Here is a 23522-nt window from a genome sequence, read left to right on the forward strand (position 1 = left end):
GAGTGATTTATAAATTTGTGCGGGACATGGAGGCCTGGAGAGGTCAAGAAAAAGTTCTGGGGGAAAAAAAAGGAAAAAGTTCTGGAGCGGATAGGAACTAACCTAGGCCTAGAAGAATGGATAGAATTTGTCCAATGTGGAGGAAAGGCTACTGCAGGTAGAGGGCACAAAAGGGAGCTCCACCGTGTAGACGGAGGAATACGCAGAGATAGAACTCAGAGACTCGAGAGGTATGACCAGAGAAGGTCATCAACTGGGGTTACACTCATGAAAAACCCTGAATGCCAGGCTGATTGAACTTTATGCTATAAGCTCTTTTTTTTTTTTTAAGATTTTATTTTTTTTAGATTTTTTAAGATTTTAAGATTTTATTTTTATTTATTTGACAGAGATCACAAGTAGGCAGACAGGCATGCAGAGAGAGTGGGGGAGGCAGGCTCCCTGCTAAGCAGAGAGCCCGATGTGGGACTCAATCCCAGGATCCTGAGATCACAACCTGAGCTGAAGGCAGAGGCTTTAACCTACTGAGCCACCCAGGAGTCCCTATGCTATAAGCTCTTTAAACACACAGAAAGCGATATTTGAGGTAATCTATTTCTTCATAAGGAAAGGAGGGGCTGAACTTTGGGGACAAAGGGGAGAATTGGAAGCAAGGGTCTGATACAAGGAATATTTAGAATGTTGAACCATTTCTTACTTTTGTCTTTCTAACTCACGTGGCTTCTCCCTACTCCTCCAACCCCATGCTCCTCCATCTGTCTTCCCATTTCTTTTCTGTACTGCTGTGGGATACTGATTTCTACTGACCTAGAGCTCTCACCCATTCCTCCCATCCCCTCAACAGGATCTTGTCACGCCTCCAAGCCTGCATCTGTACCAGGAAAGTGTGGAAGGAAGCTTTTGCTGGGAAACAATGACCAGAACCCAACAGGGAAAGACCTTTCTTTCCCCCCATTTCCATCAGTCACTGCCCCCACGGCTGGGATGGGGCATGAATTTTTGCCACTCAAAACCAGGACATGAAGAGTGTGCTTCCTTGTCCAGCGTGCCTCCGGTCTTCCACTTTAGCCCACATCGGTGCACATACCTCAAGAACCAATATTTGAAAAAGGCCGCTACAAACCTTACCTTTTCTCAGGAGGTGGTATGGCAGCGAGGGCTCCCCAGCACCCCTTATAGCCAGTACAACTTCGACCATCTCTACAAGGCAGGCCACATCATCCAGCCTCCCCCGATCAGCAGGGACCGGTATGTGAAACCCACTGGCTTCAAGTCCTCACGTTCTTCGGGTCCCTCGGCAAGGGTCACCTCCCAGGCTGTGAAGACAGAAAGGTCTGCCAACCTTAAGAAGCAGCCGAAGGAATCCAAGCCAGCAAATGTGGGCTGGGAAAAATCTCGCCCTCTCATCCCTCATCCCTTCAGGGATCCAGACATACCAGGCCCATCACTTTCTCTGGACATGAACCTGGAGGAGAGGGAACCCTGGCTGCCCCCTCCTGAGAAGGAGGCCAGAGCCTGGGAAGCCATTGTGCTGGAAAAGCTGAGCAAGCGCACCGCCCGATGGATCCAGAGCAGACGTCCCCTGAGGCCTGGGGCATCCCCCAGCAAGTGGCAGAGCTTTTTGCACCAGCAATATGACTGGAGCCACATCCGGGATGAGCTTACTTCCTCCAGCGACCTGGAGCTACTGAAACAGCTGGAGAAAGAAGAAATAGCAGAATTTGAAGATGAAGGTGTTATCCTGCCCACCTCAGAGCCAGAGAAGCCGGAGCTGCTGCTTTCTGTTTATTATAGGTACACTGGCTGGGGCCTCAGGCACACGTTTGAGAATCCTTGGGTTCCCTTCAAGGACTCCTGGCTTGGTTCACATTCCTTATTTCAGAACACACTGTCCCACCAACCTCTTGTGCTCTCCACTGCCAACCTGTTCTCTATGATCTCCTTAAAGTAAGGCTCTCAACCTAGCTACTGCTGACCTTCTGGGTTGGAGCCTTCTTTGTTGTGGGGGGCTGTCTTGTACCTTGTAGGATGTTTAGCAGTACCCCACTGGATGCCAGCAGCACTCTCCAGTTGTGACAACCAAGGATGTCTCCACACATTGACACGTGTCCCCTGAAGGGAACAAAATCACTCCTAGTTAAGAACCACTGCCTTTAGAGGGACTGGTTCTTGGCATTTCCTAGCAGACTGAGCTATTTTGTTATCTAGGTGCTCTCAGAAATGTCTCCATATCAAGAATGAGAAAGCAGAGACCTCAAGGCTCTGAGGTTTGGTTTTGTGTCACTTTGAATAAGGAGCCAACGCGTCACTGACTCCAAAACTGACTGGCAGCTAGACAGAGAACTGATCAACCTGAGGACTGATGACTGAGTGTTTCTCAGATTGCTTCCTTCTCACTTACAGCTCCAGGGAAGACCAGTGCTATTATAATACCTGATTCCCAAAAGTGAACTAAACGTTAAGTGGGAATCCATTTATTTGTTCATTTATTGGACAAACATAAACTGCCTTCCTACTCCTTGCCAGGTGCTCTGCAAAGTGCTGGGAATACAATGTAAATGAGAGACATCGACCCTTTAAGGAACTTAACGATCTGTTCACTGGGGTGGACAGACATTAACCACACACACCATGAGGTGAAGTAATGTAGGAACTTGTTCCCTTCCCCATGTCTGTGCAACCTCTGAGGGCACCATGTTAAAAAAGGGACTGTTGGAACCCTGACCCCTCTACCGTGCTGCTCACTGGCTGCAGGAGTGGCTCCACTAGAGGAGGAGGAAGGAGGCTGCAGACAGGCCCTTCTGGCGGGCCTGAATATTCATTTGGCACTTTGGGAGCAAGGCTACTAGTTAAATGTAGAAGTTTCCAGATGCTCATGTGTACATGAGGTGAGCTTAAAGAGGAGTGAGCTATGGGTCTGTTGGAAGGCAGCAGGTCCATCTCCTGTCTTTCCCTTTTCTCCCTGTCCCTCCTGCTAAGATTGCCCAATTACTTGCCACAAGTGCAGACAGCTGGAACTGTCCCAGGCATCAATGAGACTGTTGAGGATATCAAAAGGAAGAAGAACATCTCTCAGCCCCCAAAGGAGAGCCGCTTCCGGCAGGTGAATCCTCGAGCTGGGAAGTTTGCTTACTCCACAGACAACACCTTCGAACAGGAGATCTACTTTGGTAACAGAGCTGGGGTTCAGTGCTGGGGGCTGAGGTGCACATGGTGCAGGGAGGTGGAAGGCTTGGCGGGGTGGAATGAAAGAGTCTCGGGTGTGGATAAGAGGCCCTAGAAGACCAACATCCCCTCGTGACTAGCACAGGACGGTTGTCTTGGCAGGGGATAGGCAGTATCTGGTGGGGGAATCTGTTTGCCCCACTCCCACCCCCACACCTTTCTCTATCCCTTTATCTTACTAAGGAGGTTATTCCACAACCATGTGGAACATAGGGTTGTAAAGCAAACAAGATTTGGCTTGGAGAACAGCTACTACTTCTCTGCTCTTCTCCTTCTCTCCCTTTGAGATAATCCATTGAGGTGCTTTGTTAGAAGAAAATCACGGGCTTTGGAGTCCAGAGGATCCTGGCTTAGCTCCTTCCTACTAACTTTAGCAAATTATATAATCGCTCCGAGCCTCCTTTGTAAAACGATACTAATAAAAATGCTCTTAAAGCCTGGGTGGCTCAGTCAGTTAAGCATTTGCCTTCAGCTCAGGTCATGATCTCAGGGTCCTGGGATCGAGCCCCACATCAGGCTCCCTGCTCGCAGGAACCCTTCTTCTCCCTGCCTCCCTCCTTCTTTCTCATGCTCTCTCTCTCTCTCCCTCTCTCAAATAAAATCTTCAAAACAAAAAAAAGCCACTTCAAGTAAAGAATAGAAAGGAACGCATCTATAATGCTTCTTGCTCAGTGCTCAATAAATGTCCACTACCTTCCCCCTCCATCTTGTTATCTTTTCAGTGCCTGGCTTCCAAGACATGTGATCTAGGTTTGCACGTTCCAAGCTGTTTATTCTTCCTTGCCCCCATCTTGTTCAACTGTCAACTGAAAGTCTTCTTTAAGTATTTAACAGAATTATTCAGATGAAGTTATTTATGACTGATGAGAAATGAATTAAGATACTCCTTAATTGGGACTTAGCTTTTCATGGGGGACAATGCCTGTAAGTTAAGATAGGTTCTGCCTTGGCTTCCAAGCCTCTGTGAGGCCACCAGCTCCTATTTCCAAGCAACAGTCACCTTCAAAGGATGCCCCCACATCATGGGAATCATGAGTCTTTGGGGCTGAAGAGTAAGGCAGAAGGAAATTGGGTGTGATCCTGGCGACTGAAAACCCAGCAAGGAACTTCTTATTTCTTTATCTGATCACAGATCAAGTCCGGATCATCCACCAGATTGGTGGGAAGAGAGACCACATTTTCTTGGAAAACCTCAACTGCTACAAGAAGCAGCTGTCTAAAGTCTTCCCTGAAACCCCAGAAAGGTGGACTTCCCAGCCAGTTCCTGAACCACGTAAGCAGGAAGTGGTAATGGGGTGATGATGAAAGTGCACTTTTTTTAAAATTTAAGATTTATTTTAGAGGGGCACCTGGGTGGCTCAGTGGGTTAAGCCTCTGCCTTCAGCTCAGGGTCCTGGGATCGAGCCCTACATTGGGCTCTCTGCTCAGTGGGGAGCCTGCTCCCCCCCCCCGCCTACTTGTGATTTCTCTGTCAAATAAATAAATAAAAGCTTAAAAAATATATTTATTTGAGAGAGAGAGAGAGAGAGCATGTGTGTGTGAGCATATGCACAGACCAGGGGAAGGGGCAGAGGGAGAGGATCTCAAGCAGACTACCTGCTGAGTGCTGAGCCCCAAGTGGGGCTTAGTCTCACGACCCTAAGATCATGACCTGAGTGGAAATCAACAGTCCCCACACTGACTGACTGGGCTGCCCAGGTGCCCTGAAAATGGGGCTGTTTCTTTAAGGACCCTGTTTCATGGGCTGGGTATCACCGTATGTCGGGGAGTCCCTTCCTACTAACTAAAAATCATCTCATCAAATTATAAAACACTAATTGCAACTAGGAAGAGCCTTTGTGGAACATCCATTCAGTTGATATCAGATCAAACTTAGGTGTAACCAAGAGCTTTAGGGCGGATAATTACCAACGAGGCAGGTCCCATCTTCTTCCCATGCTTCCAGGGAAAGTACATCAGACCTTCGATCTGGCACCCTGCCTTGTCCCTTTGGGCTCATTCTACCTTCCCATTCCTTTCTCAGGCCCATACCTGCCTCTGTTCTAGATTTCTGTTTCATAAGCATATCATTCTTAATTCCGTAAGAGAGAGAGATGGAGGGAAGGCAGATGGCCAAGAAATGAGCTTATGAAACAAAAAATGCCCGTCCTCCAAAGATCATGCTTCCATGTCCCATGACTTTTCTTTGCAGTGTCACTGCTCTGGTGGGCCCCTTCGTGTACAGAAACTAATGGTACTAGTGGAAAGCACCCCGGGAAAGCCTTAGATTGAGCCTAAGCAAGTTCACCTTCTAGGGCTTCCCTTCATTAGAGCTGAGATGCTAATCATTCCTACAGTAAGGCACTTTGGAAATACCTACTGATTCTGTGATATTTATTGATACTTAGGTGACTTTGTGCATGAATTTTATAAACCATTAAGTGCTCAAACTCAAGGAATTATTACTAGCATACCATGTTTCCCCCATGGCAATTGTATCGTGTACGCTCTCTCCTCTGAGATAGTAAATCCACAAAGACAGAAAGTTGACCAGCAGTTGCTAGGGAAAGGGAGGAATCAGCACAGGGTTTCTTTTTGGGGTGATAAAAAATATCCTAAAATTAGGGGTGCCTGGGTGGCTCAGTCATTAAGCATCTGCCTTAGGCTCCTCTGGTCATGATCTCAGGGTCCTGGGATTGAGCCCCTGAGTCCGAGTCCGGCTTCCTGCTCAGCAGGGAGCCTGCTTCTCCCCCTGCCTGCTGCTGCCCTGGTCATCCTTGCTCTCTCTCCATCTCTCTGTCGAATAAACAAATAAAACCTTTTTTTAAAAAATCCTAAAATTAGATGTTGTGATAGTGGTAGAACTCTGTAAATATGCTAAAACCACTGAATTGTATCATTTTAAAAGGACGAATTTTATAGTATGTGAATTCTACCTCACAGCTGTTATAAAAAACAAATCGCCCTGCTGAATTCAGATGCCTCACCACCTGTCTCACTGGCTTCACACTTTTCCCCTACTGTGCTAGATGTCTGCCCTCTATTCCCCAGAACATAGAACATTTGATGAGCAGAAGCTGTAGAATCTTTCCCAAACTTCCTTTTTTTAAATAGTATTTGAAATTGGGGACCCAGGCTGGCTCAGTTGGTGGGAGTATGCAACTCTTAATCTCAGGGTTGAGAGTTCACACCCCACGTTGGATGTGGAGCCTACTTAAAAAAAATAATAAATAGGGGCATCTGGATGGCTCGGTCAGTTCAGTGTCTGACTTCAGCTCTATCAGGTTCTGGGATAGAGCCCCCTGTCGGACTCCCTGCTCAGTGGGGAGTCTGCTTCTCCCTCCCTTCTCCCTCTCTCTGTTCCTCCCCCCTGCTCATGCTCTCTGTCTCTCTCAAATACTCTTTAAAAAAATAAGTATTTGAAGTTGATCTGGGAGAAGTAAAGTCAGAACAGTAATCTAGACGCACCTGCTTATATTCGCATCTAGAAAATACTAGGTATGAAAGAACCTAAAGAAGGAAAAATTTGGGGGGCACCTGGGTAGCTCAGTGGGTTAAGCCTCTGCGTTCAGCTCAGGTCATGATCGCAGGGTCCTGGGATGGAGCCCCACATCGGGCTCTCTGCTCAGTGGGGAGCCTGCTCCCCACCGCCCCCGCCTGCCTGTCTGCCTACTTGTGATCTCTGTCTGTCAAATAAATAAATAAAATCTTTAAAAAAAAGAAGGAAAAATTTTGAAGTTAGGAGATGTGGGTAGTTTTTTTTACTCTCTATTTTGATTGAATTGAAGACTTAGATGATGATTTCTTTAAAATGATCAAAATTCTCAAGATACAAAGTGTACTTCTTGCTATATAACCTTAATTTCTCCCAAATTGTGATATAAAACTCTCTAGTATACCCAGATCATTCTAGTTCTTCTATAGTGAACACAGGTCTTATGGTCCAAAGTGAAAGGCACCATTTATTTCTGCCAGCAAAGGATACTGTGCCTTTTATCGCATAGGAAGCCCAAGGGCTGTCTGTGTGCCCCTTTCAGAGGACTTTTTTTTTTATATATAATTTTTTATTTTTTATAAACATATATTTTTATCCCCAGGGGTACAGGTCTGTGAATCACCAGGTTTACACACTTCACAGCACTCACCAAAGCACATACCCTCCCCAATGTCCATAATCCCACCCCCTTCTCCCAAACCCCCTCCCCCCAGCAACCCTCAGTTTGTTCTGTGAGATTAAGAGTCACTTATGGTTTGTCTCCCTCCCAATCCCATCTTATTTCATTTATTCTTCTCCTACCCACTTAAGCCCCCATGTTGCATCACCACTTCCTCATATCAGGGAGATCATATGATAGTTGTCTTTCTCTGCTTGACTTATTTCGCTTCAGAGGACTTTTTATGTGGAATGTGGTTAGTGGATGTGTTTATACTTGTCTCCAACTCAAAGGACCAGAAGTAAAATTAATGTTGGCAGGTGTGCGTGTTTATTCCCACACAGGTTAAATACCGGAGATTCAAGGCTTTCTCACCACACCCTTTTTAACTCCCTGAGCAGGGGGATGTAGGAGGAAAGGGACTAGACTAATTCAGCTACTTCTCACTTCTGTGGGAGGGATTTCAAGCAGGCTGAGAGGAGAGAAATGGGGGAGTAGCATAGTATCGACTCACTGGGAGCTGACCTGTCCAGAGGTGGTTCTGCCTCCCCAGCTCATACCTCCTACTGCAAAGGAAGCCAGCCCTCAGCAGGGTGATGGGGCTCCCCCAGCATGACCGAGCTGGGGGAGAACCATTCGGAGGGTATGCTCTGTGCGCCATCTGAGCTAAACTGCCCTGGAGTCTCACAAGACTCTTTTTACATTAGGAGAAAGAAATGGTTTTGCCTTGCTTGCTCAAAGGAAAGAGTGGATTTAGAACAAACCTAAACATGTTAGAATGAAATCGTGGAAGGGGCACAAACCTCGGCAGTGACAGATCAGGGCATGAGACAGATAAGCAACGCCACAGATCATGAACTTGGTAATCTGGAAATGTTTTTATATTTTTTGCCTTCCCCACACAACTGCTCTGAGGAAGAGTCCTTCTGAATCTGACACCAGGGAGATCACAAAGTCTAGAAAACATAGCTGTAACTGGTTTTTATATAACAACTATATTTTTTATAATACATTCTTCTGTCCTCAAATTTTCAGCTGTTGTCATAATGAGGAAAAACTCAGAGACGCTAAAATCTCTCAAACTTAGCAGTTTGTAGCAGCATTCCTCCTCCCAAATTAGAAACATTAAAAAGTCAGCACCTGGCTGGCTCAGTCAGAACACAGGACTCTTTATCTTGCTGTCCTGAGTTCAAGCCCTGTGTTACCTGTAGAGATTACTTACAAATAAATAAAGTTTAAAAAAAAAAAAAGATTTGAGAGAGACAGCATGCGTGCACGAGCAGAGGGAGGGGCAGAGGGAGAGAGAATCCTCAAGGGACTTCCTGCGGAGCTTGTGCCTGGCATGGGGCTTGACCCCAGGACCCTGAGATCATGACCTGAGCCAAAATCAAGAGTCATCCGCTTAACTGAGCCATCCAGGCATTACAATAAATACATAAACTTAAAAAAAAAAGACAAAACGCTAATAAACTAGGAATGGACAATTACATTCTAAATTGCAATATAGCAAGATAACTGAATTTTAAGCAAAACCTTATTATATATAAACAAATTTTGTTCTTAAAGATTCAGTATATAAGAAGGTTTATATATATATCTAAATCCACCCCCCGCATGCCTTTATCACGTCTGTCATCAGGACTTTTCCTAACTCCCTATGGGACTTGTAATTAGTTCCCAGCATAATCATGGGCAAGTTTGTTCTGAAGAGTTTGTTCGGCCTTGGTGTTGGTCAGGAGTAGGATGTCATGCTAGCTTGGAACACAGGGCCTCGGGCAGTGGGGCAAGACGACCTCACACTGCCATACTGCACAGTCTGCAGGCCTGTGAAAGGAGCCCTGCGCTGGACAGCTTTGCCCACTCCAGTCAAAGATCCGCTGCTCCAGATGGGCGAGGAGGACGTTCCCATTATGACCAGGAAACTGAGGAAGCAGAAAGAATCACTCAAGGAGGATGTGACTTGGGAAGTGGCGGTCCTGCGGAGGATGCTGCAGGAATGGAAGACTGCCTGGGCTCTGAGTAAGTGAAGGGGCAGTGGTGGGTCTGGAGATATCAGTAAACATTTGAGGGAGGAGGGTCTCACCTTGGCCTCATGTTTTTCAGTCTATGAAAATTCATCCCTCTCTTGTGAAAACATACAAATCCAGTTCACTCATGAAGGTGTCACTAGAGAAGAGCCTTTGACACAATGATAGTTGACCTATCTCTGGAGGCTTTCTGCATGGGCGGGTTGTACCTCAGTAATCTGCGTACACTTGCTACCCTGAGGACTCTTCAGACAGGGACTCCGTCTTACAGCCTCTGAAACTTTATGCTCAGTAAATGACGCATGAAGGGAAGGATGAAATATGCTGCCCAAGCAATGGAAGTGTAGTGATCCAGAGAAACTAGTGGGCTGTGGTAGAAACAACACCTCTCGAAAATTCACATGCAGAGTTGGGATTCTCAGATATCCACTCTGCCTTTGGCAATGTGGGAGTAGAAGGTGGAATGCCTGGGGCAGAGTAAGGGCCTGGCAAGGACTGGTTAAATCTCTAAGGTGTGAGGACATAGGACTGCTGGCTTGCAGAACTCGAGACTAGTTTAATTTAATTAGTGCAGGAGAGAGGCGATCACGCAAACATAAAAGGGCTGACAGATTTTCTGAGTAAAACTACCAGTAGGAACTCTGAAATGAAAGCTTATACCTACAGAGAGAGAAGTTAGTAATAAAATAAGGAAGATCTTGAAAGCCAGATGGAAGAGACCTCAGAGGCAATCTAACGATAACCACAATCCTAACAATTGAGTCCTTAGTATCTTGCCTGGCCTTTTGTTAAATATTTTGTACAGTTAACTCATTTACTACTCAGAGTAACTCAATGTGGTAGGTTCTACTACCATTCCTATTTTATAAGTGAGCAATATTAACCTCAGAGAGGTTAAGTAACTTATCCAAGGTCACACAGCTAATAATTGTGATTCCAAACCAGGTGGGTTTGATAACAAAGTACCCTTAATCACTGTGTTATCACCCTTTTATTTTCCAAATGGTAACAATGAAGAGTTATTTAAGCAAAGAGAGACAGAATATAAGATGGGATGGGGCAGGGGAGCGCGTAGCAGCCTTTGCGAACTGCCCAACAGGGTACGTGGATTATCAGAGAAATATCTTCCCCATATCCCTGGGGCCCTTTATTCTTCTGAGCTAATGTTTTGATTGAATTGTGCTAGGAAGAAGGGGCCTATCTAACCCTAACCAGATGGTTTTCTTCTCCTTTCCCTCCTTGTGGCACAGTCATCGAGTGGCACCATGCGACAGTAGAGGGCCTACTGCGGGGCTTGCTGGACGTGCATGACGACACTCGGATCCAAGCCATCATCACATGTGCCACAGCTGCCTTAGAACGGCCCCGGATTGCCACCAGCCGGGGGGACTCGAGTGAGAGCCAGAACTTAACTTGCTTGAGAATATAGGCAACTCACACAGCCACAGACAATGAGAACTGGTGTGGACCTTTGAGCTTATCTGAGATCATTTTATAAACAAAACCAAGGCCCAGAGACTGGCCTGAATATACACAGCTTATCAGCAAGAGATGAAATTTAAATTCCTGACTTCAGGTTCAATGCCTTTGGCACTACATTTCATTACCTTCTGTTTGCCTAGCAGCTTCAAGGAAGCTTGCACTGTTCCACTCAGGGATCCTGTTTGTAATAGACCCAAATTATACATAGTTCGTGTGTGTACATACATACACACTTTCCCCGCCTGACTCTATTTTAGCCCTTCTTTTGACAGCACATCTGAAACCCAAGACAGATACCCTCACTGTAGACATCCTCCCCAAGTTCCAAACCTCAATCAGCAGCCCCACAGTCCACCTAGTTTCAGAGCCAGGGCCCTGGGAGTCATCCTGGATAAAACCTTCCTCCTCCCATAACAAAATGAGATTCTGATTTTGCCTCCTTCTTTGTGTATTCATCAATCAACAGAGGAATATAAGAGGTAATTCCCTTCCCCCCAAATTCCCAGTCTCACCCCATGCTACTCCCCAGGGTCACCAGTGTTGTTTGGCATTTCACATCTTTCTTGATGCTTTCGGAAATAATATGTCAACATACATGTAGGATTTTCTATTCATTATAAAAATGAATGTTGAATTTTACCAGCCATTTCCTATTTTCTCTCTTTAATTTGTGGATGTGAATTCTGTTGTTAAATTCTTAGACTCTAACAGATCATGATAAATTATTATTTTGTTACTCCACTGGGTTTGATTTATTGATATTTTAGAATGTTTTACTACATTTACAAATATGAGTAGTTAAGTTTCAGTTTTTGCTAGTTTTAGAAAATGAATTAAGGACTTAGCCATTCTTTCCAATGGTCTTTAATCTTTTGGAAAAGAAAAGTCAATAGCTTTTTTCTTTACTAGCAGTAAGTAGTTAAAAAGGAAAATTTCCCATCTAGAACAGCCAGAACTGTAATCTGAGAAGACAGTTTAACAAGATCCAGGACCCAAATGCTAGAAACAATCAAGTGCTATTGAGAGGACATAAAACCAACTGTCTTACTTATTTCTCAGATGCCCTCAGATACCTTTTATGGGAAACCTGGGCTAGGGCTTTTTCCTCTCTGTTGCTGGTAGCATTCTAATAATATTCTGTCCTAATAGGTATCATTCTATCTTAACTGTTTACTTTTCTGCCATTCCTGCCAGACAAGGAGCCCTCCTAAATGGCGGGGACTAATTTTACTTCTACAAAATTGTCATGTTTTTAAAGTTTCATTTATTTCCTAGCTACTGAGTTCCAGATATGGGCATTTTTGGTACAAGTTTCTGAATTTGCTGCCCCATCTGCCAGAAAACTCTTCATTTCTTTTTTAACCTGATTAATCTCTATACTTGTCCTTTACTTTTCAGCTGTCATTTCCTTTGACTTTGCCCTGCCCCACCACCCAAACTTGGGTCATTGTCCCTCTATATGCTTCCACACTTAGGCATTTTTTTTTCATCAGCTCTAGGCTGAACATGGGGCTTGAACTCACGAGCCCAAAATCAAGAGTTACAGTCTCTTTCAATTGAGCCAGCCAGGCGGCCCCCACACTATGCATTTTTTATTATAACTGCTTATTTCCTTGGGTATTAAATGAATGATACGTTTGCAGTACCCGGCACAGAGAAAACCAGTAGGCAGCCAGATATTATACTCTTATCCCCAATCTTTCACATACGTACAAAGAACACTTTTGTCTGCTCCCAGAATTATGCCTTCATGTGATCCCTTTCAGATGTCCTAGGTGTCCAGATTTTTAACCTTTATCTTTTTTCTTCCCCATACCTTCCCAAAGAAAACTATCTTACTCATTACTTTTTGAAATACTCATTTGACTTCTACTTATTCTCCTAAAACACACCTATTCCCATCTAACCTATTGTTAACAAATGACATAGCCGCCCACAATGATGATAAGATCAGAAATCCTAAAATCTTAGTCACAGATCCAGCTCTGCCACTTCTTGGGAAGTCAGTTAGCCTATTTGAGCTTCAAATTCCTTATCCCTAAAATGAGGATAATTGTGGACAAAAGGTTAACAGACCCTTTCCCCTTCTACCTGAGAATTTGAGCTTTAGTTAAATGTCTACGTGTTGCCCTGATCTCTATAGGCCACATTGCTTATGGTAAACATGAACTCTGATACATCACATCTGGACTGGGAAAATTGTAAGTGAAACAAATGCCTTAAGGAGGCACCATCACTTGGGCTTCCACGAATGCCATGGCTTCTAATAGGCAGGCCCTTTGTGGGCCCTGGGATGAGAACTCAAGCCTTGTTGTAAGACAGGCTCGCTCCTGCGAACCCAGCACAAGTCCCCGGAAGGCTCTGTGGAATGCTGTCCAGAGTGCCTTGAGAACTCTGGCCAGAAGGAATGCCTGAGGCTGCCCTATTGGCCAACTGCTCTTCCATCCAAGATCCTTCAGAAGACTGGTGCTTTGTGTGGTCTGTGAGTCATGTGAGTCTTGACTTTTCGATCTAAAAAGACTCCTGAAATGACGTATTTCAAATGAGCTCCGCAGTTAATACCTGCCTTGCCTACTTCAACGAGCTGCTGCCAGACTGAATGAGATAATGAATATGAAAACACTATAAATGGCAAAGTAAAAATACAAAAACATGTATGGTAAATAGGTTAATTTTCATCATTGAAACTAATGGTGAAGGTCACCAGAGTCTAGCCGGAAACCTCCGTGGCCTGAATCCAGCTCTCCATGGGCCACATGATCAAGGACTAGGAGCAGGCATACCCAGCACAGAAGGGAGCCAGAAATGCCCACTTACTGCAGGGGCTCAGCCAAACTCTATTAACCAGCAGGAAGCACCAGGAACTGAGGTTGAGGACGGCCACTATGCAGCTAGGGGGAAGAAACTGTTTCGGTGAAAATCAAAGAGGCTAGCACCCTCTTACCTGGTTCTCTTTTGATCACAGACAAGGAGACTGGGAAAGCCCCATCTGTCCAGGTCTTGCCAGAGGTTCTACAGCCCGCCCTGGAGGCTGCTCTTGGGGACCAAAATGCCAACGTGCGGATGGCAGCGGCACTATGCCAATATGCCACACAGTCACATAATCCCCTTGCCCGGGACGTCATGCACAGTGTCCTGTCAAAGGGTGAGTAACTCCCTGCCGCTTCTGACCTGCGACTATGGGGTAGAGACAGGACATCTCACTATCAGCTTCTCCTAATCCTTTCTTCTCCAGTGTCATGCTCTGTGAGGTCTACTATATTGGGGGTTTGGGGTTTCTGTCCCTGAACATTCAGAGATAATGCTTCCTAGATACTTTTACAAAAGAGGGTCACTGCCACCTAGTCGTACCTGGGTGGCTAAGTGTTTCATAGACCTATTTGTCTGGACACCATGACCCTGTTCACGCAAATTTATTTGGCCCTTATGGCCTACTGCTGTTACCCAGCAAGAGCCTTTTAGGGTTTAACTTTTCAGGTTAAGGTTTTCAGTCTATATCTAAAACCTTGATACGATCCATTGAAATACAGGCATTGACTTCTATACTAAGCAGGGCACGGGAGAGTAAGATACCAGGCAGGTAACAGCCTTGGGTACCAACCCTGAGGCTGTTCTCTCTGCAGGGAGAACAGACAGCTGTTTCTCACCCCACCCAACAGGTAACAGTGTGGACAGCTGGGCTGCAGCTCAGTGCTTGGCTCTGGAAGGTGATGTCACATACCCCGTGATTAAGAGGATCTTCCAGCAGCTGTTTACTAAGAAGAATGACGACACAGAGCACCAGTGTTGTATGCTCCTGAGCCATCTCATTGAAAAGACAGTATGTATTCATTACAGGGTCAGAGGAGAAACCAAGTTATGGGGAACACTTGAGTCTGAGGTCAGTTCAAGTAAGGAATTGGAAATGCAGGTGGCTGAGTAAGTCAGTCAGTCAGTGTAGTTAAAAGACTGGACTACGTGTGTGCGTGGATTGGGGGACAGAGTTGTATTTACAGGTAAAAAAGGACACCAGCCACCTGAGACAAAGGTGAGAAAAGTAGGCTGCAGGTGGTTTCTGTGTGCAAGAAGAGTTGTGATATGTAGAATTTGCTTCTGCCATAAGTTTACCATTGAAAACTGCACTGACCTACAAGTGTGTTTACTTTCAACAGAAATGTGAAACTCACAGACATTGAGGCATATACAAATCATATCAGGAGTAAAAATCGTTAAAAAGAAGGTCCCAGGAGTTTTCTGTTCAGGTTGCTAAATCTGTATATTGTTCCTTGATTTAAGAATCCAAAGTCAGTTGGCTCAGATAGAAGAGTGCCCCGTATCTTGTAAACCCACTCTTTCCTTCACTAGGGATGGGCTCCTCATGTACTTGTGACATTAATTAGGCTGAAGGCCATATTAGGATCTAACACTTCTTCAGGCTCCAGCATCTCTAAAAGTTACCAGGAATATCCACCTAAGTCTTCCATTCCTCAGACCCTGATACACACCATGCTCGCTGTGGAGCTGAACAGTTACCAGTGGAGGGACCGGATCATAGCCTGCCGGGTTCTCTCACAGATCGGTGGGAACATCAGTCTGGTAAGCCTTCTGTGTTTTCAGGACAGAGAGTCGAAGCAAAAGGAGGCTGGGGAGCCCTTCCACTTTTTGCTGCTATTTATTATTTATTTATTTATATTTTTAAAAAGATTTTATTTATTTATTTCACAGAGATCACAAGTAGGCAGAGTGGCAGGCAGAGAGAGAGGAAGAAACAGGTTTCCTCCTGAGCAGAGAGCCTGATGCAGGGCTCGATCCCAGGTCCCTGGGATCATGACCTGAGCTGAAGACAGAGGCTTTAACCCACTGAGCCACCCAGGCGCCCCTAGTATCCCATTCTTACCGAGCAGATCTTTGTCTCTACCTTGCTACCTTAGTCCTAACCCAGGATTATCTTTATATGCCAACATGTCTTTCAGACTCAAGGCACTTGCTTCTTAGCAACAGTTGTAACTCACTCACAATGAAATAAGCAAAAAACCCTAGGAAAATTTAGAAACTCTTATAGTACTTTGGCATTGCCTTAACGTGAATGTACTGTATAAATACCAGCAAGTGACATTCCTTACTCTCCCGCCCCCGCCAAAACTGGTCCTTCACCAGAGAGTTTGAGAAGCACTTACTTAAACTACCCAACAGCCCAATCATACCAGTGTCTATGTTGGCTCTGAGTGTTCAGCACATAGAGAAGGTATAAAACACAGTCCCTACTTTAAAAAGATTGACAGTTGGAATGACAACATACACAAATGATTCAAGAACAAGTGATACATGTACAGTACACTCATAATTTTTCAGAGAGAGACATTAGTGTAGGCTGAACCTATCACCTGGGGGAAGGAGTGTGGAACAGCTGTGCAAGACTTAGTCGGAACTGAAGAGGGACTTCCAGGGGGCGGAAACCCTGACCATCATTTGAGCTTTCACCCGACCTGTTTCTTCCCATTACTTTTTAATCATCTTCAGCTGTCCAAATGGGGGGTTTCCCCTTCTTCCTATGTGCCACTGTATCTTTTCCTTATGACACTCAGTACCTCCAAAATGTCCCAGAACACCACCACTGCCCTGAGAAGTTAAGACCCTTCACCCTTGGACCCTCACATTTTGAGTGGAAAGCACAAAATCTGGTCATTTGGTATTATCATCTGAAGACGTTTTAGTCCGGGTTAATTCTGCCCCAGTTGCCATGAACCCTTGCTCTGAAATCCTCAGCAGCACAGGCAACGCCTGGGAGATTGTGAGAAGAGCAGGATCTCCCCTCAGGCTCACTCAATCAGAATCTGCATTTTAACAACATCTAATTCGTTTGCACACTCACCTCCTTAGCACCGGTCACTCAGGATTGCCAACTGCAGAGCTGGCAGGGGACTGATGTGGCAAAGGTGAGAACTTCACGTCAGGTTGCTGGAATGAGAGAAAAGCACTATGTCCGTCAGTCCTTCATTCATTCAGGAAGCAGGGTCTGACCACAGCCTACACGCTTGGCACTAGGCCAGCACTGGGGATGCAAACATATTGTCTGAGAGAAATCCTCAAACAGGAGGGAGACGTTCCACCACGTCGGGGTGGAAGAGATGTTTCAGGCAGGGAGAATAGCTTGGGCACATTGACACAATCATGAACCACAACTGCAGTAATCTCGGTCTCATCCCTTCTGAATGAAGTATTGATATACAGGGTGGCCCACTGTCCAGGTTTGTCCAGGACATAGGCCAGTAAAGTCCCAGGCAAACTGGGAGGAGTTATCACCCTACTAGTGCATAACCATCAAATGTTAAGTCCCTCAAGGACAGAAAACGTTGGTTCTGACAATATAGCAGTGTTAAGCATAAGCTTAGAAAACAGACTGGGCCTTGAATCCTACCTAGCTCTAGCAGAAACAGGTTAACCATGGGCAAGTAAACCTAAGCCTCCATTTTGTCTCCTGTAAATTGTAATCTGCTTCACTGGATTGTCAGGGAGGATTACGTGATGGGTGCAAACACCTGGCACAGTACCAAGCCCAAAACCGGCATTCAATAAATGGTAGCTAATTATTACTCCTCTTTACAGGATATGAAATATAAGTTGATCCAGATGATGCTGAGTGACTGGAATAAGGAAGTAAGATGTGCAGCAGCCCAAGCTGTGGGGCGAATGAAATTTGGGAAAGAGGTGTACAACACCATTAGGTAAGACCTAGTTAAACATGAACTCAGTGAAACTTTTCTGTTCGTAAGTGTTCGGGGATCCGGCCAGCTGGCATCTGTTGAGCTGCTTCGTATGTTCAGCATCGTACTGGGTCCCACTGCAGGATTGTTTTAAAAATAAAAAGTTACCAGTTCCTATAGACACTAACAATGTGGCTAAGGAAAGAATCAGAGTGCCCATTAGGTGTTAAGCACCGCTTTGGGTGTTTGAGAGTTCAAAGGTATGACACGATTCTGATTATACAGGCAAGATACACAAATGCTTCGTAAGGTCAACTTTCATGGAGGATGGATCAGACTACATAGGCAGAGAGAAGGAAAGACATTCCAGGCTGGGAGCCAAATCCGAATATAAAAATGAAGGTGGCACAGGGGAGGACAGTGAAGAGAACTTGACTGAGCAATAGGGACACGTGTGGAAGTTTCCTTCACTGAGCCATTCAATATAGTTTAGTGCCCAGCACATGCTACTAATAGGGGTTGAATTAAGACAGTTGAGATCTCTCCCCCGTGAAACTTAACCTCCTGGCGTAAGGCTGACTAGGAAAAGGTGGGAATGGATAATGGAGAGCTGACAGAGGTTGGGTTTTTATCTTGAGGACATTCGTGGTGGTGGTGGTGGGAATGCCAAAAGTTCAAGGAGGCAAAATAAAAGCACTTGTGCCTTCCAGAGTCAAGCTGAGTCAAGGAAATTTCCAGGAGCGTGTGGAAGCTCTCTCCCTGATTGGTGGGCTCCAGCTCATGACTGCCAGGCTTCTCCCAAGCTTCCTGAACTGCTTCTCCGACAACTTCATGGCAGTTCGGCGGGCAGCCTGTTTGGCAGCAGGCGCCCTGCAGATCCGAGATAAGATGGTGAGTCAGAGAAATACATCGCCATTCACCTGATTAACCTAAAGAGGGCATCACCCTGGGCTTCCCTTGTTGGGAATACTGCACGCACCGTTCTGTGGACACCCCACATGAAAGATCAGAACCAGGAAGGTGAGGGGGTAGACGGGCCACATCGAGGAGTCAGTTAGGACCCTTTTCCACTCCCAGCTAGCCGAGATTTAACTCGAGAGCACATCCTTGAATCCTGTTCTCACCTCAGTTACAGGCTTTAGGATCAACTCCAGTGAATGGAGTTATAATTATAATCCCTAGTTATTAGGGGAAAATCTGATTGCAGGTGTTCTAAAGAAGCCTGTATAACCAGAGAACTGTGGGCTGAGGACAGTCAATCTAGACAGGAGATAATTCGGCTAATACACCATGTGTGCAGGCTAGTACTTCAGCTTCTGGCTCGTTCGTCACTAGAAGTGATAGAAGCCCATTTTTCAGTGATAGCACATTTCAGAGGTAAGACGGGTCCCTGTCTCTGGTTCATTCTTGTTCTGATCCTCTCCACTCAACATTGCTCTTTTATTCATCCCAGGTCCTCGACTGCCTTTTGAATCTGGTACAGAGGGATCCTTACTGGAAAATCAAGGCATTTGCCATTCAAGGTAGTATGGGAGTAGCCCCAGCTTCTCAACCTCAAACACCTTCCCAGGTGCTGGTATAAATTCCCAGACTCTTTCTAGGAAGGGAGTAGACTATAGGGATAGAGATGGATACACCTTCTCAGAAGTTCTTGCCTGAAAAATTGAAGATTATTTTCTTTTTAATTCTCACTAAGGATCCTGTGTCTAGGTTTATGTCAAACCTGTTAAGAAGAAGGGCTAACAAGACAGTCCCCACCAACAGAATTAGTAATAAGTTCTAAGTAGGTATCCACAATTGGATACACTTGCTCTGGAGTTTTCAACTACAGGACTCTGTAAAAGACCAGATTCAAAAGACTGCTGGCAACTTAAAACCCTGCCGTCAAACTTTCCTAGAGTTTCTTTTTAAGGATTTTTGGCATTCCTTCTCTTGTTGACTATCTTTGCTTTAGGTAAACCTGTTAAATAATTGTGTCTCCTTTCCCCATTGTATTGCCTGGACTAGGTTAGTCTTTGGAGTTATCTGCCCCATATCTCATCCCTACATAAATAATTAGTATAGTCTCACATCCTAATGGGCAAGGATGGGATAGGACCTCCCTCCTCATCCCCACAGGAATCCTTCTGAGACGTCCTACTCTAACCCATCCCTAAAATTCTAATGATAATTAACTGTCATCCAAAAAAGAAGGTACTAACAAAATAGTTCAATATTTGCAATACTTAATTTAGCAGGCTGCTATCTACATATTATTGCTGTTATTTGTTAATAAGGCCATTTCTGGATGTTAGAATATAGCCAACTCCATCTTAAGTGACAGTGGAACTTGCTGCCCTCTAATCTCTGCAGCTCTGGGTCACATTGGCCAAGTGAGTCCCCAGCTGACAGACCTCCTGCTCTGGGCCATCCATTATGAAGAGTCACCAGGTGTACGACTAGAAGCTTGCCGTAGCATCCTAGCCCTCGATCTTCAAGGGGACCGGGTCAGGGACACGTTCCTAGATGTGCTGCTCCTAGAGAACCATGAGGCTGTTCTAAAGTAAGCTCTAAACCTGATTCCTGCCATGACCTCTTGTACTGCCGACTCTCCCGTCCTTGTTAACAGAATACATCCCTGCCTTTCCAGGGTGACTAATGGCTGTAAAAGCACAGGCTCACTTGTGCCATTCACCCACCCACTTAAGTGGGTAACAGAAAAACTAGCCTAAATTAAATGGGAAGTCAGGTCATATCATGCATGTAGCTATTCTCTATCCCAGGTGGCTTTAAATAATTCATTTATTCAGCTAACATTTTTCAAGTGCCTACCGTGATGACAGGCTTTAGAGTTAAAAAGAACAGAATTTGAATCCCAGCTCAGGCATACACTAGTTACGTAAACATGGGTAAGTTACTTAAACATTCTGAGCTCATTTTTTCAGATATCAAATGCAAATAATCATCTACCTTATGGGTCTGTGGTGATGATTAAAGAAATGATATGTAACGTATCCACCATGAGTGTTCAATAAATGGTACCATTAGTATCTTCCAATATATAGCCTTAAAAACTACACAACAGGGGTGCCTGGGTGGCTCAGTGGGTTAAGCCGCTGCCTTCGGCTCAGGTCATGATCTCAGGGTTCTGGGATAGAGTCCCGCATCGGGCTCTCTGCTCAGCAGGGAGCCTGCTTCCCTCTTTCTCTCTCTGCCTGGCTCTCTGTCTACTTGTGATTTCTCTCTGTCAAATAAATACATAAAATCCTTTAAAAAACAAAACAAAACTATACAACATCCTTATAAGCTAAACATACCATTTTTGCAGATAAAGCTAAGCAAAACCACAGTTAGGATTGGAATTTAGGATTCTTGATTCCTACTTCTCTATTTTCCACCTTTTTTTTTTTTTTTTTTTAAATGAGTAAGAACAATCTGGGCACGTGGGTGGCTCAGTCAGTTAAGTGTCTGCCTTTGGCTCAGGTCATAATCCTGGGGTCCTGGGATTGAGTCCTGCATTGGGCTCCCTGCTCAATGAGGAGTCTGCTTCTCCCTCTGCCCCTCTCCCCCCACCACTCAAGCTTGATGTCTCTCTCTCTCTCTCACACACACACACACAAAAAAAATAAATAAACTCTTAAAAAAAAAAAAAAAAAAGAGTAAGAACAATCTGGGCACCTGGGTGGCTCAGGTGGTTAAGTGTCTGCTTTTGGCTCAGGTCATGATCCTGGGGTCCTGGGATCGAGTCCCACATCAGGCTCTCTGCTCAGTGAGGAGTCAGCTTCTCCCTTTGTGGCCACCCCCCTGCCCCACCCCCAGCTCGCCTTTTCTCTCTCTCTCAAAAAGTAAATAAATCTTTAAAGAAGAAAAAAAAAAAGAGTAAGAACAATCTGGGGCACCTGGGTGGCTCAGCTGGTTAAGCATCTGACTCTTGATTTCAGTTCGGGTCACAATCTCAGGGTAGTGAGGTCAATCCCTGGGTCAGGCTCTGTGCTAGGTATGGAGCCTGCTTAGAATTCTCTCTCCTTCTCCCTCCCCCTCTGCCCTTCCAACCCCAACTTTCTAAATTTAATAAAAAAAGGATAAGAATGGGGGCACCTGGATGGCTCAGCAGGTTAAGCCTCTGCCTTCGGCCCAGGTCATGATCCCAGGGTCCTGGGATTGAGCCCCTCGTCAGGCTCTCTGCTCAGCAGGGAGCCTGCTTCCCTTCCTCTCTCTCTGCCTACTTGTGATCTCTGTCAAATAAATAAATAAAATCTTTAAAAAAAAAAAAAAGGGTAAGAATGATCTAAGAAGTTCCTTTTATCTTTCAGGGAAATTCATCAGGCAATGAAGATACTCAACTTAGAAAATGTAGGAAACCAAGAAATGCTTCAGAAGATCAGGAACAGGGTAAGTTAAGTGCAAGCTATGTTTTCAAGAGAAAATTCAGAACTCTCAGAGTTCCTCAGACCCTTTTCTCCATCACAGAAATACTTTCTACAACCACACAGGTACTATATTTTCTGAAGATACAAAACATTTATGCAAAAATCAGATTATAAAATCCTAGTAAAGGGGCACCTGGGTGACTCAGTGGGTTAAGCCTCTGCCTTCGACTTGGGTCATGATTTCGGGGTCCTGGGATCGAGCCCCACTTCGGGCTCTCTGCTTGGTGGGGAGTCTGCTTTCCCCACTCTCTCTCTGCCTGCTGCTCTGCTTACTTGTGATCTCTGTGTGTGTGTGTGTGAGTGTCGAAAAAAACAAAAACAAAAAAACTTTTAAAATCCTAGTAAAGACAAAGTAAAAACAATAATCCTACAGCCCTATCAAGTAACCCTCGAAATGGGCTATTGGTTCTGAAATACTTATTCTTCCTTCCCTTCCCATTTTCTCTCTGCCATCAACTAAACCCACGTTGTTCTTTTTTACAAGTAGACCTAGAGAAGGAAGAATGACAGGAGCTAGCACCCTTGATTTTTAACTTTCCTTAATCCCTAAACTGGGGTTTTGCCAAAGGGGTGCTCTAGCTGAACAGGTAGTTCTAATTTTTCAAAGTTGTTAGATGAGTTGAAGAAAGAGAGGGACAAAGACTTTAAAAATGTAAGAGTCTTTCTTCATGTAATTCACAAAACCAGCTTCACACCAACCAAGCATTTCTTAGCATGTTCCTTTCATCATGCCCAAAAAGCTAAAATAGATTTTTCATTCACAGGTCTAAAAAATGTGCAACAAATATCAGAAGAATGCTGAGGGACTGTACCACCTAATACCAATAAGCACAATGCAATAAGTTACTTTATTAATGGTTTTTGATTATTTGCAGCCTAATAGTTATTTTTTTCAACATCATTTCTTCTGATCTAGATTCAAACACTAAGCCAAAAGGATTTGCTGACCCAGAAAATATTCAAGATGGAGAGGGTCATAGGAAAAATGAAGGAAGAAACAAAACGTGTTTACTTGCAACCCAAGGAGGGGCAAAAACCACTCAAACTCCATACTTTTCTACAAGAAACGTTTCACGGTAGGTTTCCACAGGGTGAGTTGTACACCTTGACTCCTTTAAAAGCCTCTTCTGGGATCTGGACATCTGGGGAGTTTAGTTTCTAGCCCTGTAGGATGAGTCAGGAAAGCTGCTACCTTTCATTTTTGGCCACCATCCTCTCAGTCCTTTTGTTTTTTTCCTGCCTGCTCCCTGGCTTTTATTATTTGCTGTTTTGTCCCTTAAAAAAAAAAGAAGAGAAAAGAAAAGAAAAGAAAAAAGAATGAGGTAGTTCTAATTGAACGGATTTAAAAGTTAGGTAAAAAAAAAAAAAAACGAGAGGTTGGGAAACAGAACAAAAACTACTGTTACATTTGATTAAGCATCCAAACAAAGCCTTGTAAGTTTAACTTTTAATAGCAGTTACCTCTGGAAAGTGGGGTTGGAGAGAGCTCTCACTTTATGTACATCCATTAAAAAAAAAAAAAAAAACAAACTTCATAAAGTTCTCAACCTTATGTAACTGCAC

The 23522-nt window shown here is 44.7% G+C and overlaps 1 protein-coding gene across 1 annotated transcript; it reads left to right on the forward strand.

Moving 5' to 3' along the window:
• Nucleotides 1-370: 370 nt before the first annotated feature.
• HEATR4 (HEAT repeat containing 4) lies at nucleotides 371-23228 on the forward strand. Its single transcript, XM_059373795.1, has 14 exons — nucleotides 371-1794; nucleotides 2980-3170; nucleotides 4358-4498; nucleotides 9174-9377; nucleotides 10636-10779; nucleotides 13833-14012; nucleotides 14527-14687; nucleotides 15338-15442; nucleotides 17453-17571; nucleotides 18261-18441; nucleotides 19004-19073; nucleotides 19903-20092; nucleotides 21843-21921; nucleotides 22876-23228. Exons 1-14 carry the CDS (start codon nucleotides 914-916, stop codon nucleotides 23119-23121), a joined length of 2892 nt encoding a protein of 963 aa, XP_059229778.1. The 5' UTR covers nucleotides 371-913; the 3' UTR covers nucleotides 23122-23228.
• Nucleotides 23229-23522: the final 294 nt, after the last annotated feature.

Source organism: Mustela nigripes, chromosome 13 (genome assembly GCF_022355385.1).
Source record: "Mustela nigripes isolate SB6536 chromosome 13, MUSNIG.SB6536, whole genome shotgun sequence".
NCBI lineage: Eukaryota > Metazoa > Chordata > Mammalia > Carnivora > Mustelidae > Mustela > Mustela nigripes.

Coding starts and splice junctions, on each gene's coding strand:
- HEATR4 (XM_059373795.1), top strand. CDS start 914: ATGACCAGAACCCAACAGGGAAAGACCTTTCTTTCCCCCCATTTCCAT. Junction 10,780..13,832: donor CACCAGCCGGGGGGACTCGA/GTGAGAGCCAGA, acceptor TTTTGATCACAG/ACAAGGAGACTGGGAAAGCC. Junction 20,093..21,842: donor AACCATGAGGCTGTTCTAAA/GTAAGCTCTAAA, acceptor TTTATCTTTCAG/GGAAATTCATCAGGCAATGA.